This window comes from Physeter macrocephalus, chromosome 4, assembly GCF_002837175.3.
Source record: "Physeter macrocephalus isolate SW-GA chromosome 4, ASM283717v5, whole genome shotgun sequence".
Classification (NCBI taxonomy): domain Eukaryota; kingdom Metazoa; phylum Chordata; class Mammalia; order Artiodactyla; family Physeteridae; genus Physeter; species Physeter macrocephalus.
Window position 1 is genome coordinate 38,354,151 of NC_041217.1, and position 21,140 is coordinate 38,375,290.

Sequence of the window (21,140 nt, forward strand, 5' to 3'; positions counted from 1 at the left end):
TTTGGTATTACTCTCCCTATTTTCCAGCTGAAAAGAAATGTGAAGGTGACTTGCCTAGGATCTTGCAGCTGGAAAGCAACAGAACAGGCTCTTCATGCTTGATACCCTCTCTCACCTCCTGCAGCTGTAAAGATGGAGTATTCCCAAGTAACAGAGTCTCCCAAGGTCAAGGAGAAGCAAGTGGTGCCAGCCAGGAAAGCCAAAAGGAAAGGAAAGCAAGGGATCTGTGGGAGTCACGTGCCACTGGCCAGCCGCCATGCCCATGGGAGAGTGTTCCTTTAAGAGCCCAGGTGGGGTCAAGCACCACACACAGTTTCAGTTTTGGCAGCAGTATCCAGTGTCCTGCCAAAGGCTTCTAGAAAGGCAAGGTTGCGGACTGGTCAGCAGGCTGTGCCCAAGAAGCTGACAGGATAGAAGGAAGTGGCTAAAAGTAAGTGTGGCTGCTCCGGGATCCCCAAAGGGATGCCATCTGGGAAGGGCCCGGGATGGTGACTCAGGCAGTGCCCTCTGTGTGCATAACTCCCAGCTTACAGGGAGCGGGGTGAGGAGAGCATGGCCGCTGCTTGTGTGCCCGGGCCTGTTGTGGGAGAGTAGACAGCACATCCCGGAGAGCTGAGTAAGGGCGCATGGGTGAAAGCTCAGCAGGTGGGAAGAAGGGATATCTTGGGTCAGCACATGTAGTTCTGCTCTAAGTTTGGTCTCTGAATTCCCTACTAACTCCTTTATAACTTAACTGTGACCTTAGGCAAGTCACCTAATCGCCCCCCCCAGTCTCGGTTTCCTAATGTGTAAAATGGGGATACAAATAAGGCCAATCACTTAGGGTGGATGCGAGATTCAAATGAGAAAACGTGTGGAATTGCTTTGAAAACTCTAGAGCGAAATAACAGTTGTTTGGTGTTTTGCGGTTCGGTTCAGTTATTCCAGGGCTATTGAGCAGTAGAGAGACCTGGATAGAATAAGGCCCGTGCAGTGCCTGGCGTGAGGCACGAACTCTTCTAGTCCTGGAAGCTTTCCACCTCCAGCTTTCTGGTGAGGGCACAGGCAGCCCCTTTTTCCTGGCTTCGAAGAGGCTCTGAGATCTTTCCAATTCCAACCCAGCTTTGCTCTCGCAGATTCCTGCCACTTTGAGGTATAGTGTGTATCACTGTATCATCCTGCACCTGCTAAAGTGGGAAAAATGAGGTCCTTCCTGGGGAAGTGAGTAAGGCGGGCAGAGCCCCCTCCCAGGCATAGGCAGCATTCACCAGTCCTGATGTTCCTCCCGGCTCTGCAGCCCGGAGGCCTCAGACATAGGCTTTCCCCTGGCCCATCCCGACAGCCTCCCCAGGCCAGCCAGGGGACCCTCCGGCACAAGCACAGCTGCTGCGCAAGCTCCATCTCTCACCGCCCCCACTTCCCTTTTTGCAACTGCCCCAGGCCACCTAAGCTGCTCGTGCTGTTTTGCACCACAGCCTTCACCATCACTCTCCCCCTTCACTAGAGGAATTACAGGTCACTGAACACCTGGAGACGAGCTATGCCAATTCATGGGTTAGGGTAGAAGGCAACTCTCTGGTATGCCCAGAGCCAGCTCTGAAACTCTCCATCCATCTCTCTCCTTGGCCTTGGGTGTGTGATGTAGCAGAAAGAGCAATGAATCAGGAGCCAGGAGAGCAGCTAGCTGTCTCTTAGCCTGTCTCTTAGCACCTCTAGATGCGGCTTTATTTTACAAATAGTGTGATAGCAGCAGCTTCCAAGTAGTAAACACACTTACCCTTGGCTTTCACAGCTTCATTCCCTTCCCACCTGAAACAAACCTGGGAGGTAGGCAGGGTAGGTATCATAATCCCATTTTACGGTTGAGGAAACTAAGACTGTGAGTTAATGTGAGTGGTGTAAGTTCACCCAGCAAGTACAAATGACAACATTTTCGGGCAGTCACTTTGATATGGTCATGGGGACATTCTGACGTCACCTACAAAACACAGTGCCCAACTTTAAAAACAATAACATTATTCAGGCATGTGCTAAGCAGAGATCCCCTCATCTATGCCTTGCCCCTGCTTTGGGTGGGCTGAAGCTGGGAGCCCAAAGTCCCTGGCATTGACACAGTGTGATGGAGTAGAAAGAAGCTTTGAAGGCAATGTGTCTGGTTTTAGGAAATGAATGTAGCATGCCGTACACGTGGTAAGTGCTAAATAAATAGCAGCCAGTATTATTTTTCAGGAAGAAATTTCTCTGTTGGCACCTACCTCTGGGTTCAAATAGAGTCTCTTCACAGGAACTACCTTTCCTGTGAAAAGCAGAGAGGTAAGAACTGGACTAACTTCTCCTCTAAGATTGGATTTCCTGCTCCCTCCCCTCCTGACTGCTTCCTCTCAAGTCTAAGACCCTCTGCAGTACAGCATAGTGACTAAAATCTTGTACTCTTGACCCAGAATGCCTGTATTTGAATCCCATCCCAGTCACTTACCTACTGTGTAACTTTGGACAAATGTCTTACTTCTCTGGGCCCCAACTGTCTCATCTGTGAAATGCATTTGGCCATTTTATCCTACCTTCTAGGGTGGTTGTGAAGATTAAATGAGTTAACGCATGTAAAGCACTTGAAAATGACTCAGTACGTGCTAGCTATAATCATGATCCCTCACTTCTAACCTAGTCCTCTTTCAGGCCATGCTGGTCTAATCTGAGCAGCTCCCCCCAGCCTTCAAAGGACGCTCAGCAAACAGACTTCTGTTTTCTCACTCTAAGAGAGGAAAAAGAGAAGACTGTGTTGATTTTAGACAGGATATGGGCAAGGAACTATTTTTTTTTTAAGCCCAGCGCCCTGCTTAGAACTTTACGTATGTTGCTTCATGTAATCCTTACAGCGACTCACTATACTAGGTACAATTGTCTCCAGTTTACAGATGAGGACTTGGGGCTCAATGAGTTTAAATAGCCTGCCCCAAATCACACAACCCCCAAGTAAGAGAGACGAGAGCCAAGCTGAGGAGTCCGTGCTCTGTGCTACTCTCCAAGTGCACAGCAACCGTAAAAGTTAAGTGCACAGACCCTCACCCTCCTGTGCTAACGAGTAATTGCAACCTCTAACAGTGGAAGAGCACTTTACACTCTCCAGAGTGCTTCCATATATATTAACCTGTTATTCCACTCCATAGTCCCCCATCCCACAGTAGCCCTTCAACTAGAAGAGTCAGGGACCATGATGCCCATTTTACAGATGGGAAAGTTGAGCCAGCATATTTTGCCCAAGTGGTAGAGCTCTTCTGGTAGCCTGTGACAGAGCAGGACTCTGGACCTCTGGGTTCTCTTCCATCCTCCATGCTCCTCTTCATGCTACTTTCCCTTGAGTGCCCAGAAGGAAGAAGCTATTGGGCAAAGTGAGAGAAATCAGCCCTAACTTTGTCCTTCTCAGAGAGGGAATGAGGATGTAACCATTCCCAATCCAATCAGTCTTTGCTGAGCAGCTGGTCTTTGCCAGGCACTCTCTGGAGAGCAAGACCTTCTGGAGATGGGGAGATTGATCTCAGCTGACCCTAACTTCCAGGAGCTTGCCATCTGGTAGAGGGGTGAGGTAAACACTTACACATCAGGGTAGAATGGGATGGAGTCAATAACAGGGATTCTCAGTCTCTGTCGAAAGGCCATCTGAAAATCCACAAGTCTTATACCCAGAGCTTCATGGAGCTTGTATCCCGAATGCTTAATTTCTGCTGAAGTCTTGCATTCCGACTTTTGACAGGAATGGAACCAGAAAGTCTTGGGTCTTTCCAGTTCATATATCCTTTGGACCCTGTGGCTGCTCTCTCTCCAACTCCCTGCCCTCTGGAGTTCCAATTCCTTTCCTCCAACACTGCCTTTACTTGGAGATTCTCCCACAATCCAGGGCTTACATAAACTTCATAACCTCTCCTATGTTCCCTCCTGTCACTACGAGTCTGAGGCCCTTCCAGACTACACAGACTGCCCTCCCTCCCCTAGCGAGGCTGTGGTTTCCAGGCTCACTCTAGTCTGTGCTCGGCCTCTGCACCCATGGGAGAGGAGAGTGATAGTCCCACATGGACCCAGTCAGTGCCTCTCCTGGCCATTCAGTCCAGGCCAAGGAAAGCTCCTTCCCCAGCCAGACCAGCCGCTCCCTGCTCCTCTGAGCCCCAAGCTTCCTGTTCCCCCAAGTTCACACTCACAGGAAGTCAGAAACTGCCAACTTGGCTTCAAGTCCCCTCAGTGCCTGCTTCTGTTCCCTCTAAAGCCCCTGGGACTGCGAGAGCTTCAGCTGACCCTCTGCTGTGCACCAAACAGGTGAAGAACCCAGAGTTGCTGAGGGCCTGTGCTCACCAGCAGCCAAGCCAGGACCTGGTCCAGGAGAGCCTTCTCCCTCTGAAAAAGGAGAAAAACCTAAGATTAGATGGACAAAGATTTGACTCCAAGCCATGAGAGCTGAAGACCAGCCACTCTAACTTCAGGGGAACTAGCTAGATTAATTCTATGAGGACATAGACTCTATTATTCAGCAGGGCCTACACCCTGCCCCAACCCACAATTGTGTAGATATACATTATGAATATATCAGGGTCAGTAACTTGGTAAAATGAGAATGATTTAGAATATCCCAGCCTGACTAGTGAAAATACGGCTCCTTTTTTTTTTTTTTTTTTTTTTGCAGTACGCGGTCCTCTCACTGCTGTGGCCTCTCCCTTTGCGGAGCACAGGCTCCGGACGCGCAGGCTCAGCGGCCATGGCTCACGGGCCCAGCCGCTCCGCGGCATGTGGGATCCTCCCGGACCGGGGCGCGAACCCGGTTCCCCTGCATCGGCAGGCGGACGCGCAACCACTGCGCCACCAGGGAAGCCCCACGGCTCCTTTTTTAAGAGCCAGAAAATGTGCCTTCGTGCATGATATACTAGCCCATGTAGATCCCAAAAGAACAGGCCCCTCTGAGCATCCAAGTAGTGATAATAGGGTAGCGATTCGATCCCACTCTGCTGTGGAGTCTTGGGGCCAAGAATCTCTCTAACCCTTAGACTTCCCATCTGCACATGAAGATATTATTTATCCCTTGGGTGGCTGAGATGATGGATGAAGTCATATAAGAAAAGAAGGTAGCAAAGCATCTGGTGCATACTAGGTGCCCAATAAATATTATGCTCTTTCTTTCCTTCCTAAAGCAAATCCTTTGACTCCAGCCCCAGCTACCATGCAACTGGGGCCTCCCTGAGACCTGAATCTCCCAGGTTTGGGAGAAAGTCTGGTTTTGAGAGGAAGGGATTTCTAATGATTCGCAAAGCCCAAGGTCCTTTCAGCTGCGAACAGAGAAATTGTGTCTCAAGTTTAGCTTTGAGCAAAGATTTCCTGCTCTTGAGAGCGTGGAGGCACGGGAAGAGTCCAGTATCCCTGGGGAATGGACTGTGTGTTTCCTCACCGAGGTCAACTTCTACCAGATTTGCCCTCCCCCTGCACATGCCTGGTGATCTCATCCCCGGTGTGAGGTTATGCAAAGGGTAATGGGTACGTGTGCTCATCCTCCCCCGACGTGGACCTTCCCAGCCATCCAAGCATGTCACAGATGAGAGAAGCCTGGGCTGGCAGTCGGGACCCCCGCTTTGGAAAATCTGGTATCTGACTCTATGTAACCCAAGGCAAATTGCTTTTACCAATCCAGAGGAGGGGCTGCATCTCCCAGCTCAGCCTATGGGAAGACCAACTCCAGTCTCACAGAAATATTAGGAAGCTTGCTGATGTCAGGTGAGAACAGTGACCAGAACCAGAGAGCTGCTATTGGCATGGGCTCCTCAAAGCGTGTGGCATTGTGTTCTCCCACTGGCCACTGCATCCAAGGCCAGCGCAAATGGCAGGTGGTAGAGTTCTTGGGACTCTGCAGCGAGCCCATCCCAAGTGTTCCAGAGGAGAGAGACTTCCCAGCCCTCTGACCCCTGCTCCCACCTGGGAGTCAATCCCATGGTCACCATGGTGCCCACTCAGGTGGTCCTGCAGCCAGCGTTGCCTGAGCACATCCAGGCTGGGGTGGACGCTGGCATTTGGCTAAGGCCCCACTCCAGAAGTTAATCATTGGCCTGGTATGAAAAGTCCAGGGCCGTTAACCAGAATCAAGAGAGCCTCGAGCTGCCACCTGACACCCATATCTGTCCCCACCTCCCCTAATCCACTCCTCTTACTCTTCTGAAGAACTGGAGAAACAGAATACCTTTATCTCCACAAGGAAATAAAAAGGTGCCTTGCTGGGAAATTCCCTCACGGAAAAGAAAAAACCAAGATAAACAGCTCTATTTCCTTTGGCTCAAGCTAGCGAAGGGCGTCTCTGGGAGCAGGAACAGGGCCAAGGCAGTAAGGGAGGCTGGGAGATGCCTCTCCACGCTCCCTGCTGCTTAGAGCTTCCTTATCTTTATGGGTGCTGGTTACTGCCCAGCACTTGTTAACACAGTTTTCTCCTTTCACACTCTCATCGTCAAGTCCATTCCAAAGTTGAAAGCCTGTCACGGTCCGTGGGAAAGTGGGGGACTCCCCTCTTCGCCTCTCTCCTCCTTTAGGCTGCAGTCTGGGTCCAGAGGACAGCTGTGGTCAGGCTGGGCCCTGGGGCCCTCAACCCTCCCCAGCCCTGGGCTATGTCCACACATGTTACAAGGTCCACACGTGCTGCACCCTCTGAGTGGCCTTACCTTGGATTCTCCACCTTCGTCTGACCGACCTCAGCAACCAGGATAACAGAGGCCATCACACCTACATTTTTAACCCCAACCCCATAACTGAGTCTCTGGGAAATCGTGGGCAGATCACTCAGCATCTCAAGATCTTGATTTTCTTATCTATGAAATGGTTGTAATTATATCTGTTCTGTCTTATTTAAAGGGAACTTATAGAGCTCCAGTGAAATAGTGTAAATGACAATGCTTTGATAAGCAAAGGGGGCTCTACAAATAACAGGAATAAGCATGAGGGATAAGCATGCCACTCTATTTAGGTGCAATACAGTGCAGTAAGAGAGGCTCAGAGCTTAGACCCTGGGGGTCAGACAAAGCAGGATTCAGGTCTTGCCCACCTCCTCCACTCCCACCCTACCTAGCCCCACACTTAATCCTTCTGTGAACTCGAGGAAAGCACTTAACATTTAAGCTTTCATTTCCTGCTATGTAAAATGTGGTTAAGAATGCCCGTCTCCTCAGCAACAACAACAAAAATAGAATACCCACCTCCTAGGGGTGATATCAAGTTTAAATGAGATAATACAGGTACATTATTTAACACAGTGCCTGGAACATGGTACAAAGACCATTCATGGTGGTTATGACCATCACCATCGCTTTAATCCTTGCTAGGCTGCCTCTATGCATCTCTACTTACTCATATGACACGCCATAAAATATGCCAACCCCCCTCCACCTCCCAGGGATGTAGGGAGGGCAGCTGGAACAGAGAGATGGCGCCACTTCTTGGTAGTAACCAAGTATCCAGTGAGCTGTTCCTGAGCTGTAATGGATCTTGCCCAGGACCGTGACCCCCGGATAGGGATACAGGGGAAATGACACATGTGCATGTCCCTACCCTAAAGGAACTTTGCAGCTTAGTTTAGAAGATGAAAATCTACTTATACCTATTAAGGAACAAAAAAACATTGCGGATGACGGGACTTTGAACTGTAATGGGAAAGGCGGAGCCATTCATTCTTCCACAGGTTTTATGTAGGTTACTGGAGATACAAAACCAAACAGGTGTTGCAGGAACTCAGTCAACTAGTCTTGGAAGACAAAGGCACTTCATCACCTCCTGCTGTTGTCTTTCAGCAACCACGCAAGAAGGCAGCCTGGGTGGCACAGACCCACGGGAGCCACCAGCGATGTCGCGCCTCTTCTTCGCCTGCCTGCTGGCTGTCTTCCCAGGTGCGCCGGCCAGGTCCCAGCCCACCCCCATCCCAGACCCAGTTCCCTGGGGGCTCTGAAATCAGGCCCTTCCCCAAGGATGTCCCTTGCAAAGCTTGCACTCCCTTGAGGAGTAACCACACAGACGATGCAGAGAGGCCACATCTGAAAATGGACTGGTGAGCCAGCACTGGGGATGGGTAACAGAAATGGCACTTCCTCATTTGAGGGTCAGGGGTCTGGTGAAGGGTCTTCACTGGGAATAAAGAAAACAAGACCTTGACCTTGAACGAAGCATCACTATGAGTTGCTTTGGGGTTTTGGGGAAATGACTTATCCTTGTGGCTCTTAATATTTTTATGTGGAAAAGAAAGAAAGTAATCTGTAAAGCTTTTTCGGAAATATAAGGAAATAACAGATAACAAATGAAATAATGTAGCACCCCACGAGGGTGGTTTAAAAAAAAAAAATATATATATATATATATACACACACACAAGGGATATCACTAAATAAGTTTGCGATTCCGTTTTCCTTAAAAGGGTTATCATTAATGAATTACGATTAAAATTTAAGAATTGTTTAATAGTTTTGCAATTTAGCAATTGCCTAGCTGTAGCACATGGTAGTTAATCCACAGAAGGCACGAGTCTTGGGAGGAAACGTTCATGTCCTCGGCGTGGGCTGTCTGGATCCTCTCAGCAGGTGTGACCCTCCTGCAGCCTCGGAAAGCCTCTGTCTCTGTCCCCACAGTGGTCTCCATGAAGAGTCCCATATTCGGTCCTCAGGATGTGAGCAGTGTGGAAGGCGGCTCAGTGTCCATCACGTGCTACTATCCGGCCACCTCTGTCAACCGGCATACCCGGAAGTACTGGTGCCGGCAGGGATCCAGGGGCCGCTGCACTACCCTCATCTCCTCAGAGGGCTACGTCTCCAAGGACTATGAGGGCAGAGCCAACCTCACCAACTTCCCAGAGAGCGGCACATTTGTCATGAACATCAGCCATCTCACTCGGAATGACTCGGGGCTCTACAAGTGTGGTCTGGGCATTAGCAGCCGAGGCCTGTCCTTTGATGTGAGCCTGGAAGTCAGTCAAGGTAAGGATCCAGGTGCCTTGGACTTCTGGGGAAAAGTGAGAGGGAATCATCCCAGGAGCAACAGGAAGGCTCTCCTGAGAGGGCAGGGGGAAGGCTATGGGTCCATCTGGAGGAAAGGACTTTGCATAATAGAACATGGAAACGAGACAGATGGGACCTACTTGGTGGTGGGGTGCCGGGGCACTTTCTCGGTCTTCAGGGCCTGAAACATTTCAGGTTTTACTAAGGCTCTAGCTTAGAAGAGCATGAGGAGGACAGCTTCTCTCATAATATTTGTTGCAGGAGGGACAAGAGGTCCATGAGCAGGGAGAGATTCATAAGGATCCTTAAATTTCTGCTATTGGAGCACCCTTCAGATCAAGACCTTGGGTCACCAGAAGGTTTCTTTTAAAATATATTTTCTAAGCTGAGATCCATTAGTCCATAAAAACTCTCAGTGTAAATTAAATGATCAGTTCTTGCCCAAAGTCTACAAGATTGGATGTAATAAGTGATACAGGTGTAAGTATCAAGACAGAATAGAGGAGGGAGAGATTAGGGCCAGCTTGGGAAGACTTCATAGAGGAGGCAGCAGTAAAGTTGGGCCTTGGCAGACATTCTGACAGTGTCCCTCTGGAAAAGAGGGCACTCCAGGTGACAGGCACACCCAGCCCTCAAGGGGAACATTGAGTAGTCCTATGTTGCAAGAAAGCAAAATCACAACTTGCCCCCCGCCCCTCATCCTGCAGTTCCCGGGCAGATAAATGGCGTCCACGTCTACACAGCAGACCTGGGCAGAACGCTGACCATCAACTGCCCTTTCAGTGCTGTGAATTCTCAGAAGAGGAAATCTTTGTGCAAGAAGACAGGCCAGAGCTGCGTGCTAGTCACCGACTCCACTGGGTATGTGAGCCCCAGCTACAGCAACAGAGTACGTCTCACTATTCAGGGCACCAACCAATTAGTGTTTAGCGTTGTCATCAACCGAATCCAGCTCAGCGATGCTGGGATGTACGTCTGCCAGGCTGGGGACGATGCCAGCGCCGATAAGAGCAATGCTGACCTCCAAGTGCTGAAGCCCGAGCCTGAGCTGATTTACGGAGACCTCAGGGGCTCGGTGACCTTTGACTGTGCCCTGGGCCCCGAGATGGCAAACATGGCCAAATTTCTGTGCCGGCTAAAAAATGCGGAAGCTTGCAATGTGATCATCAACACGCTGGGGAAGAAGGCTCAGGACTTTGAGGGCAGGATCCTGTTCACTCCCAAGGATAAGGGTTTCTTCAGTGTGCACGTCACCAGCCTGAGGAAAGAGGATGCGGGGCTCTACCTGTGCGGAGCCCAACCTGATGGTGAGCCTCAGGAAGGCTGGCCCACCCAGGCTTGGCAACTCTTCGTCAATGAAGGTGAGACCTGAGAGGGGGAGAGGGAAGAGGTGGGCAGTCTGGCAGGGGAGAGCCTCACTCGCCCCCTGTGAATCTATTTAATCTCCATCAGTCAGCTGACAATATCTGCTCACTGACGAGCCCTGGATCAGATGTTCTGTGGGCAGCTGTACACGGGAGCCATAAGACATAGCCTCTGCCTTGTGTGATCTCCTAACTCTTCTTCTCTGTTATCAAAGGCCTTTGATGGCCGTCCCTGATCAATAGGAATGAGGGAAGTGAAGCTCCTGATTGAGACCAGACCTGTAGATTGTCTGGGTTTCAGAGAACCATGGTGAGGACATAACATGGAGTCTCCCTGACCCTCGAGCAGTATGGCACCTCATCCTTCACACTCAGATGGAAGAAGTCTTGACTTACGTTGGTCGCAAAGCTTTCCCAGGAAGGCAATGCCCCAGCTTCTAAAATCTCCCCTCCAACATCTCTTAGGGTTACTTGTTATTCAGCAGGTTAAATCCCTGCTCCTTCTCACCCTGGAGCACTCCACACAGAGTTACCCTCATGAGAAACTGACCCAGTACTTGAAGTTCATGGTCACTGCCCTCGTGACTTTCCTGTAAGGGGCTCACGTTCCCTGTACATCATTTCTCCATCTAGCTCGGTCCTCACCACATCCCTCAACATCTTCAGTCATCCGGGGTTCTCACGGAACCTCAACTTTAGCTTCTTGGAGAGAGGCCATGCTTCTCTTGGACATGGCCCTCAGACGGGGTGCTCAACAATTAAACTTATCTGTGTTACATAGTGTATATTTTAAATCATACTGTTCTCATACCTTTTCTTAACTTGGAGAAAAAACATCTGGCCATTTTGTGGGACAAGTTAATAAACAGACAAAAACTTACCTAGGGGGAGATTTTGTAAGAAGCCCAAGGAGAAAGGCTAATAATCTCTCTGTAAACTCCTTCCATTCTGTGCTCAGAATAAGGTGGGGAAGGGAGCAAGGTTGCCAGACCAGTGGGGAAGTCTGCTGGAGGCTGAGTGAAGACTCCAGTGCTGGGCTCTGTGACATTAGGAAAATCTTTTTCACTTCCTCATGGGGGGTGAGGTGATTGGTCTAAACGTCACTCTCTACCCTGGCTGAGCCCACGGGGAAGAGGCTGCCCAGACCACACTGCGTTCTTCCTTCCCATCCCCGTCTGTGCTTCTAGAGACCGCGATTCCCCCAAGTCGGTCTGTGGTGAAAGGAGTGGTGGGAGGCTCCGTGGCCGTGTCCTGCGCCTACAACCCGAAGGAAACAGACAGCCTGAAGTACTGGTGTCGCTGGGAAGACACTCAAGACGGCCGCTGCCCGCAGCTGGTGCAGAGCGGGGGGCTGGTCAAGGAGCAGTACGAGGGCAGGCTCGCACTGTACGAGGAGCCAGGCAATGGCACCTACACCGTCATCCTCAACCAGCTCACCACCCAGGACGCCGGCTTCTACTGGTGTTTGACCAACGGCGATACTCGCTGGAGGTCCACGGTGGAGCTCAAGATTGTGGACGGTAATTGCTGAACTGGGGCAAGAGGGAAGGCAGGCAGCCCCAGGTACCCCTCCAGTCAGCAGCAGCAACACCCCCAACCACTCTGCCTCCCACCTTCCCCCACCTCCATGCTGACGGAGAGAGCCCACCTGCTCAGACCCGTGTCAAGCACCCATCCGCCACCTGTTCACACCTGTAACAAACCCTTTCCTGACCCACACTCTTCAAACTATCACACGTAGCACCTCCTGTGATCAAGAGCATCGGCTTCTTTTCCAGTATATACGGCGTCAGCTGAGTAGAGTATGGCTGTCTTGAGTCTAGGAGAGCAGATAACAACAAGGAAAGCAAACTGAAGTCATTAGCAAGGTCTACGGTCTGTGAAAGACTAGAGGGACTCACGGTGGTCACCAATAATCTGTTACATAGGCACATAATTACAAGTGCTTTTGTGTTCAGTCTAGTGTGTTTATTTACCATGCTGTCCAAAGAGGAAATAGGCTGTGGACAAAGCAACCCCCTAGTCCCCCCCGTCACTTTTCTGCAGCATCACCAGCACTGCCTTCTTTGCCTATTTCTCCCTCCCTGCTCCAGGAGAACCAAGCCTCAAGGTACCCAAGAACGTCAGGGCTTGGCTGGGAGAGACCCTCAAGATCCCCTGCCACTTCCCCTGCAAATTCTACTCCTACGAGAAGTACTGGTGTAAGTGGAGCAACAGAGGCTGCAGGGCCCTGCCCAGCCAGGACGAAGGCCCCAGCCAGGCCTTTGTGAACTGCAACCAGAAGAGCCAGATCGTCTCCCTGATCCTGAACTCTGTCACCAGCGAGGACGAAGGCTGGTACTGGTGCGGAGTGAAGGAGGGCCACCAATACGGAGAGACCGTGGCTGTCTACGTGGCAGTAGAGCAGAGGGTGAAGGGTGAGTCTCCGAGGGCCATGCCCACGTGCCCTGGGACCCCACAGAAAGCTGCCTAAGAATATCTCCATCAGGGGTGGCCCCTAGGTTTGGCTATAAGAGGCGGGGGTGGGGGTAGATTATGCCCCCACCTGGTCTGATTTAGCCTTCCAGAAAGGGCATCCCAATAAATATACAAACTAATTAAAAATAGTGGATTTGCCTTTTAACCTCAGTTTCAAGACAAGTCCCATAGTTGCTCCTTCAGGCCACTTTGAAGCCCTTTCTATACAGAGAGATCTTCTTCTATATGTAGAAATGTCAGAGTCACTGTTATATGCATCATACTCTGCCAAAGTCTGCTCAAAAGAGGGCCAGATAACCTTCATGTACAAGGTCTGATAAAGGAAATCGGGGCAATATCTTCTAATAAGTTTGCATTTCAAGCCTCTTTTTAAAATATCACATGAAATGTTGTATCCCTAATGAAGGTATTTTTAGTCCCTCCAGAAATCCGATTATGTCAGCATCCAGTTGGCAGGCTCCCTGAGGGAACCCTAACCAAGCTGTCACCAGGGGGCAGAACTATGGCTCCCAGCCCTGTAGTCAAGAGGCCCTGGGCAGGGTTTCAAAGCTGTGAAAAATCTCCCTGTCCACAAATGATGGGTCAGGCCTTATGCACAGCTGGATCTAATGACACGGAACCTTGTAGATGGAAGTGAATTTGGTATGAATGGGACAGAGATCATCTGTGACAAGCTAGTGAAGACCATCACTCCTGTTTCTAGTGTCCTTCGAGACCCTATCCTAACAGTCTTGAAATCTCACCCTGACCCTGGGATTCATAATGAAGTCCCACTCCTCAGCCTCCCTAAACTCAAGGACAGAAAGAACCATAATCCAGCCCCCTCTGCTCTCTCCAGGGTCCCAAGATGCCAGTCGAGTGAATGCTGCTCCTGGTGAGGAGGCGATGGAGCCGAGGTCCAGGGAGACTGAGAACAAAGTCATTCTGGGTCCCAGCCTTTTTGCAGAGGAAAGAGCAGTGAAGGATATTGTAGGTCCAGCTGGTGGGAGTGGAGCACCCGCAGATCCCGGCAGGTGAGGAGGGATTTGGGGCTCCCCACCTGGAGAACATTCTGGAGACCAAGGACCTGAGGTTGGGCCACCAGGCCCAAGGAGGAGAGCCTGTCCGCTTCTTGACAGTGGAGGCAGCCCTCACTGCCTCGGTTTGTGCTCTCTGCCCTTCTCCCGCGACCAGTGCGGTGTTCACCATTCGGTTCAATTTCCCGGTCCGGGGATGCAGGCAAGGCCCAGTCCTCAGCTTTGTCCTGTCTAGGAGGGCTTCTTAGAAGAACAGAGCTCCGGGGGCTGTATCAGGAGGACGCAGTGGATTAACCAGGAAGGAAGAAGTGGCTGGAGCCAACCGGCCAGCACCTCCTGGGATTCCCCAGTGTCCCTTGCAGGGACTAACTAAATGAATGCTTCCTCCAGCTCTGCAGGACAAGGTGGGAGCTCCAAAGCGCTGGTCTCCATCCTGGTGCCCCTGGCCCTGGTGCTGGCTGCAGGGGCCATAGCGATTGGGGTGGTCAGAGCCCGACACAGGAAGAATGTCGGTGAGTCCTGGGGTGCTCCCTGCCCCCCACCTCCAACCCTGAGCCTCAGTCCTGGCTCAGAGGCCCTGAGGGGAGTTGCCATGATCTGTTCTCTTTTATCAGCTCAAAGGAAGGGTCCAGGAAAGTGAGATGGGGAATGATAAACCCACACATGCTCAAAACTTACAGAAAGTGCTGTGGTCCAAATGCCGTCGTCTCTGCTGGAAGTCCATCTTCAATTGCTGGGGGTCTAAGTTCATAGGCGTAGCTGCTGGGAGGAGGAGGGCAGGGTGCTGGGAAACCTGGGCTTCCAGCCTGGTGTGAGGACCAAGCAGCTGTGTGACTTGGGGTGTGCCAGTTTCATATCTCTGGTTTCCTCACGGCTCAAGACAGGGATAAGAATAACCATCTCTGAGGACAAAACAAGGTCCTGGGCATTGCAAATTTGCAGAGTGATGAAGAAAGGTCAGCAACTGTTGAGTCTAGACTGTCTGAGAAAAGGGGCTGGGGAGGAGACTCGGGTCATTTCTATTCTGCCTTGGGGCCTAGCCAGAGACAAGCAGCAAAGAACTTGCCCCCCTTCAGCTCTCCCGTGGGGCTCCCTTGGGGACGCCCCGGCCCTCATCTCTACACCAACTCCTCTCTGCCCCCTGACAGACCGGATTTCAATCAGAAGCTACAGGACGGACATTAGCATGTCAGACTTTGAGAACTCCAGGGATTTTGGAGCCCATGACAACATGGGAGCCTCTCCAGACACTCAGGAGACAACTCTCGGAGGAAAAGACGGTACAGCCCTCACTCAAGGGAATGCCCAGTCCCTGGGGAACAAGAATTAGCCCTGACTCTGCATCTGGGACGGGAATAGGAGGCCAGGGAGGACTGATCCACCCTCCCCTCCTCTTCACACAGAGTTCGCCACCACTACCGAGGATGCTGTGGAGAAGGAAGAGCCCAAGAAGGCGAAAAGGGTGAGGGCAAGGAGGCAGAAGGAGGCCTCACGTGGGTGACGAGGAAATGCGGTGTGAGGGACTGCAGTTAGACCTCAGGAAAAACCACCTCAGAGTGGGGCTGGTGCCAGAGTAGGGAAGGGGGTGTAAACAATATTTGGAAAGTGCATCTTTCTGGCTGTGGTGTTGACGGTGGCTGAGGCCCAGGCAGGAGGTAAGCTGCCTTTATAGGCTGTAAGCTGGCAGGAGGGAGGGAGATGGTGATGGTGGGGGAGCAGGGGGAGTGGTTGGCAGGGGATGAGGAAGTCAGATGCATTAGAGATTCAGCCACAGGGTGGGCAGGTCAAATGTCAAACGCTGGCAACTAGGCGGGTGCTCTTCCCGGGCCATGGGACCCATAGACTCAGGTCACCACCCTCACTTGAGGGTTTGAGGGGACCAGCATCTTCCCTGGGCCTGGAAGACATTTGCTCGTGGGAGGCACTGATAATCACTAGAGGTCCCTTCCCACCCCAACCAAGTGCCACATTACTTGAAATCCTGCCTGCCTTTGGATCACATGTTACCCTCTCCTCGTACTTCCCTGATCCCAAGGCACTAACGTTGGTTACCATATCTACTCTCCCTGGCGGCAGCAGAGATCCCAGCACTGGGAACAATTAGGGGAATGAGTCAGTCCTGGAGACAGACTTCCCCTCCAGCCTGGTGTTGTGTCTCTGAACTGGTAGAGAAAGAAAAATGTAAACCTTGTAGCTGACGCCAGCCTAGGCCACCTTGGCCGTGACCGGCGGCAGGGCTTCCGGGGACGGGCCCAGACAACAGAGATGGTTCCACTCCATGTGTTGGAAGGAGGTAGTGAGACAGAGGGAGATATTTTTAGAAGCTGCAACTTTCCATTTCTCAAAATTAGTCCCTCTTGGTGAGCACGGTGGCTGCAGTGAGAACAATGGGTCAACACAGTCTTGGGTTGTTTAGGCCAAGAAGATGGATTTAGGATACTTAGTGCATCCCCTCCCTCCGACCCCCACTCTCTGAGCCAATGCCCCAAACACTGACCCCTCTCCTGTCGCCCCCTAGTCATCCAAGGAGGAAGCCGACATGGCCTTCACCACCTTCCTGCTCCAGACCAACAACGTGGCCGCCGCCGCCCAGGACGGCCCCAGAGAAGCCTAGACAGAGGCCTGGTTGCACCCACCCCTCCGCACGTGGCAATCACGTTCCGAATCACGTTGATCCTCAGGGCCCTGAGCTCCGGGCTCCACTTCCTGCACTCACACCCCACCTAGGCTTTTCCTACCTGTCCTCAGAGGGTATGTTGGTCCCCTTCTCGGTGGCATCCAAGCCTGGCTTACTTGTTCCTGTTGGGGGTGAGGTGACGTGAGGCATTCCCACCTACAGCTTATTCCTAATGAAAGAACTAAGGTGTGGAAGGAGAATTCAGATCTCAGGGGACCTCTCAGAAAGAAAAGGGACCACAGTGGGTGGGGAGACGATTTCAGAAAGCCATTCAGGGCTTCTCTGCACCCTTGTTTGGAGATGTCAGTGGGATTCTGCCTTCCACTCCCTCCCCGAATCTCCCAATCCCCCACTCCCTTCCATCTTCTCTTCTTCTTTCCCTCATTAAAAATACACATTGGGATACTCACTAGATTCCAGGTGCTCTGCCAGACACCAGGACAGATAGGCCACAAACCCGGCTAGCAACCTTTCTAAAAACATCACTGAATCCCTGGAAGCCACAGCATCTCTGTGTATTTACACTCACTAAAATCCTTATCAGGTATTCTCACCTCTGCCTGTATTGGGAGAAATCATAGAAGGTCTGGAGTCCTGAGGTCTTAGGGATTATGTAACATGGGCATACATACAAGGAATCTAAAACACATCCTTACCATTTTACAGGTGAGAAAATTGAGGTCCTAAGAGGTGAAGAAGTTTGTCCAAGGGCAACAAATGAGATACACTAGTGTCAAAGCTAGGTTTCGCATCTCCTGTCTCCATATAAGAGCCTCTGCTCTCCTGATGGAGACAGAATTCTACAGTAAGGAGGAGGAGGAGGAGGAGAAAAATGTAAATAGAGACTGGTCTTTCACAATCCCCAACTCAGGGAAGACACCCCTTTCGCTTTTTGTCACTCACAGAGACCTAATAGTGTAAGAGAACGGTCAAACACCCATAACCCCTGTATTTGAAGAGTTCTGAGTGAAAGAGGAGAAAAGAGGGGGTTTGATGGTGCCCGGGAGGGGCTGATCTCCAAAGAGCTAAGGTTTTAAGGTCTTTTTCCCTCTAAGCTCCGTACTTCAACTAGCACCTATGAGCTGGCACTTGCTAACAAATCAAAAATGTGAGTTGATTAATAATTAAAGACAGTGATTGCCACCAAGGAGACTCAGACTGCATTTGTCCCCCATACCACTTGTTTCCTGGGCAACCCTTTCAGAGAAGTTCACTGTGGTCCCGCTTTTAGACACCCCAGGACATGTATATAAACCAGAGTTCCCCCCACCTCCAATGCTGGGTTGAGGGAGGCTAGGAGACAGCTTGCAAGTGGGACCAAGATTCTCTTCAATAAAAGAACACTTTGGGGTCTACACCAGTGGTCAAGATGCCAAAGCTCTCTAATGAAAGACTATGATGGAATAAAGTGAAAGCACATATAACCAGTGCTCCTCTTAGGCGTTAAAAAAAATCTTGGTACAGCATCCATGGAACACCTGACCTTAAATCTCATACCTCCTGGGGTATCCTCCAAGATCAAGAGGTTATTAATCAAAACTCAAGTAACCAAATGAATAGACTCCCTCCATAGACTAGAGGCTAGTTAGATGATGAGTTAGGTTTTAGAATAGTTGACCCAAAGCCTCTTGGGGGACAGTGATTAGGTAAAGTACCCCCTTGTCTCCTAAGGCCATTCCTAGGTTCTGCTAAACATTGCCATATCCTATAAGCCCCCGTGCCACCCCTAGACTCTTCCTCAGGGTGTCAGTGTGCAGAGAGTTCTCTCTTGGAGAGAGTTCTTCCTGGCCGTCTAGCCCACCTGATGTGGGATAGAACCTATGCTTCTATCCGGGCCTTGAACATAATGCTTTCCATGCTATGTGCTTCCCCAGTCTGGATAGCAAAGCATTGCAGGAGAACCAAAGCTACAAGGTAGGTTAGAACCCATCACTGTTTTACCCTCAGGAAGCTGCTCTCTGACCCACCAAAGAGTCATGCCTGGGGCAAAAGAATTAAGATACAGCCTCTGTGTTAATGCAACAACCTACAAGCCAGTCCTGAACTTAGGCAGTCTATCCCAGTCCCTAGAATCAAAGGCCAAGAAATGTCACTAAAGCTGCAATCTGTATTCTTCTTTTTGTGTGTGTGTGTGTGGTACGCGGGCCTCTCACTGCTGTGGCCTCTCCCGTTGCGGAGCACAGGCTCCGGACGCGCAGGCCCAGCGGCCATGGCTTACGGGCCCAGCTGCCCCGCGGCATGTGGGATCTTCCCCAACCGGGGCACGAACCCGTGTCCCCTACATCGGCAGGCAGACTCTCAACCACTGCGCCACCAGGGAAGCCCTAGTATTATTCTTAACTGACATTGTCAATAGGTGATAGCAAGTTTAGTAATATGTCCTGCCCCCAATCCACCTGCTCCGCATGCATGTTGGACAGAAAAACCCTCCTATGAAGAAGGAAGCTGGTCTATAGCCTAAATGGGATCTCTAATAAGTTAAAAAGTCACTGATTTGTGGGAGTATATTAATTTCCTAGGGCTACTCTAGGAAGTACCACAAACTGGGTGGTTTAAAATGACTGTAATTTAGGAGTTTAGAAGTCTGAAATCAAGGTGTCAGCAGGGTCGGTTCCTTCTCGGGGCCCTGAGGGAGAATTTGTTCATGTCTCTCTCCTGGCTTCTTGTAGTTGCCAGCAATCCTTGGCTTGTAGACGCATCACTCCTGTCTTTGCCTCCATCATCGCATGGCCTTCTCCCTGTGTGTTGCCCTGTGTCTTCACATGCCTTCTTATAAGGACACCAGTCATTGGATGGAGTACCCACTCTAATCCAGTTTGACCTCAGCTTAATGAATTACATCTGCAAAGTTCCTGTTTTTAAACGAGGTCATGTTCTGAGATTCCAGGTGGACATGAATTTTGGAGGGACACTATTCAGCCCAATATAGGGGGGTAACAATCAACTGTGAGGTTGATAATGCTAAACCAAATAACAAGGATTAGTGTCCAGCAACCACGCAGAGAGCTATTTCAATATCTCTGATGGCAAGAAAATCTTCCTCAAGTTCTTGAATTATCTTGATTTTTTTCTTTTTAAAAATCCATTATGTAACAATGATTACACATTACTAAGACCCAATAGTGGTTGAGAATCTGTTTATAGCAGTTGATTTTTGTTTGTAAAACTATATATATATATATATATATATATATATATATATATATATATATATATATAATTTGTCCAAGACTTTCCCAAGACTCAGGACAGGTCATCGCTCCTAAGAACAGCAGACAGCAGAGAGGAGCTGACTATGATATGGTCTGTGAAGCTGGTCCCCAAGGTAGAGAAACAAGTAGGGTTCCCCGTCCCCAGGCTTCTCTGACATAACTCTACTATGGAGCCTGTACAATAAAAATTATGAGATCATCTCAGAAAGACTACATATCTAGACAGGGGCACACCGAGAGAGAAGATATAAAACTAAGATCAGCGGCCCCCAGCTGGACAGGAAGTTGAAGCAGGAAGGAAAGGAAGATAGTAGAGCTGTAAAATTCAAGGAGTTCTAGAAGCTTGTAAACCTCTCCTAAGGCTGATAAAGAAATGGGCAGCCAATCCACCCTCACTAGAGCCAAAAGTCTTTGTTTAAGTGTATGAAGCTGAATATTCTAAAATCTAGGTCTTTGCGGACAAATCACATTAAAATTCATCCAAAATGTCCACATATTTGGGTTCTAACCTTAGAACAGCAACAGGAACATGACCACATTCAGGAAAGAGATTTTAGCCAAACTCCACCATTTCTTGTAGCAGAAAGTCAAGAGTCTGTTTACTGTAAAGGTTAACCTTCCCAAAGGCCTATTCCTGGGGAGCTGCTCTCTCTGGGGCTGGCAAGCCTGTGGTCGAAGTTCTCAGAAAGAGGGAACTGCAGGATGCCTGAGCCAGGTGCCTCTACCTGGGCGGGCTCCCCAGTGAGTCCAGGGGGCAAGGGACTCGCACGGTCTGTCTTTGGGGAGAGCAGTGCTGGGTCCTAGTGAGGGCCACCTGAGGATCTCAGCCCTCTGTCTGGAAAGGTCAGGAGACGGCTCTTCAGAGCCTGGTCAAGGGGAAGTTCAAAGCAGGGTGATGCGATAACCAAGCAGAGCCATAGGACAACGTCCCCCCTGATGACAAGGGCTAGTCTCCCCGGCGCTCACACTGTATTCCAGTCCTAGGTAATGCCTGCCTTCTGCAACCCTCACAAGAACTTTATGAGAAATGTTCTCACCCCATCTGTAACAGAGGTAGGATAATAAAACCTCAGCTATTATGTAGAGTAGATGAATTTACCTGAAGGACTTAGCACAGTTCCTGATCTATCTGGTATTATTTATTCCTTCCACCCGCCGGTCACTGGGCTCTGAATTTTTTCCATTGGGTTATCCCTTCTGGCCAAGCCTTGGCGTGACATGAGGCCACGGAGTCCCCTGCCTGTCGGGGCGCTGCAGCTCCTTGGAACTTCTCCTGGGAGTGGGAGCACCAGAGCCATCCAGCAGCCCTGTCGGTCAGAAAGGAGAAATAGCGTGTAGATGGGCAAAAAAAAGAGAGGGAGGGGCTTCCCTGGTGGCGCAGTGGTTGAGAGTCCGCCTGCCGATGCAAGGGATAC

General features: G+C 50.5%; 1 protein-coding gene across 1 annotated transcript; it reads left to right on the forward strand.

The window, feature by feature from the left end:
• The first annotated feature begins 308 nt into the window (after nt 1-308).
• Nucleotides 309-16,896, forward strand: PIGR (polymeric immunoglobulin receptor). Its single transcript, XM_007105464.2, has 11 exons — nt 309-430; nt 7,785-7,880; nt 8,613-8,957; nt 9,686-10,339; nt 11,530-11,862; nt 12,436-12,759; nt 13,659-13,833; nt 14,227-14,348; nt 14,985-15,116; nt 15,240-15,298; nt 16,355-16,896. The coding sequence occupies exons 2-11, from the start codon at nt 7,838-7,840 to the stop codon at nt 16,448-16,450; spliced, it is 2,283 nt and encodes a 760-aa protein (XP_007105526.1). The 5' UTR covers nt 309-430; nt 7,785-7,837; the 3' UTR covers nt 16,451-16,896.
• The last annotated feature ends 4,244 nt before the right edge of the window (nt 16,897-21,140 follow it).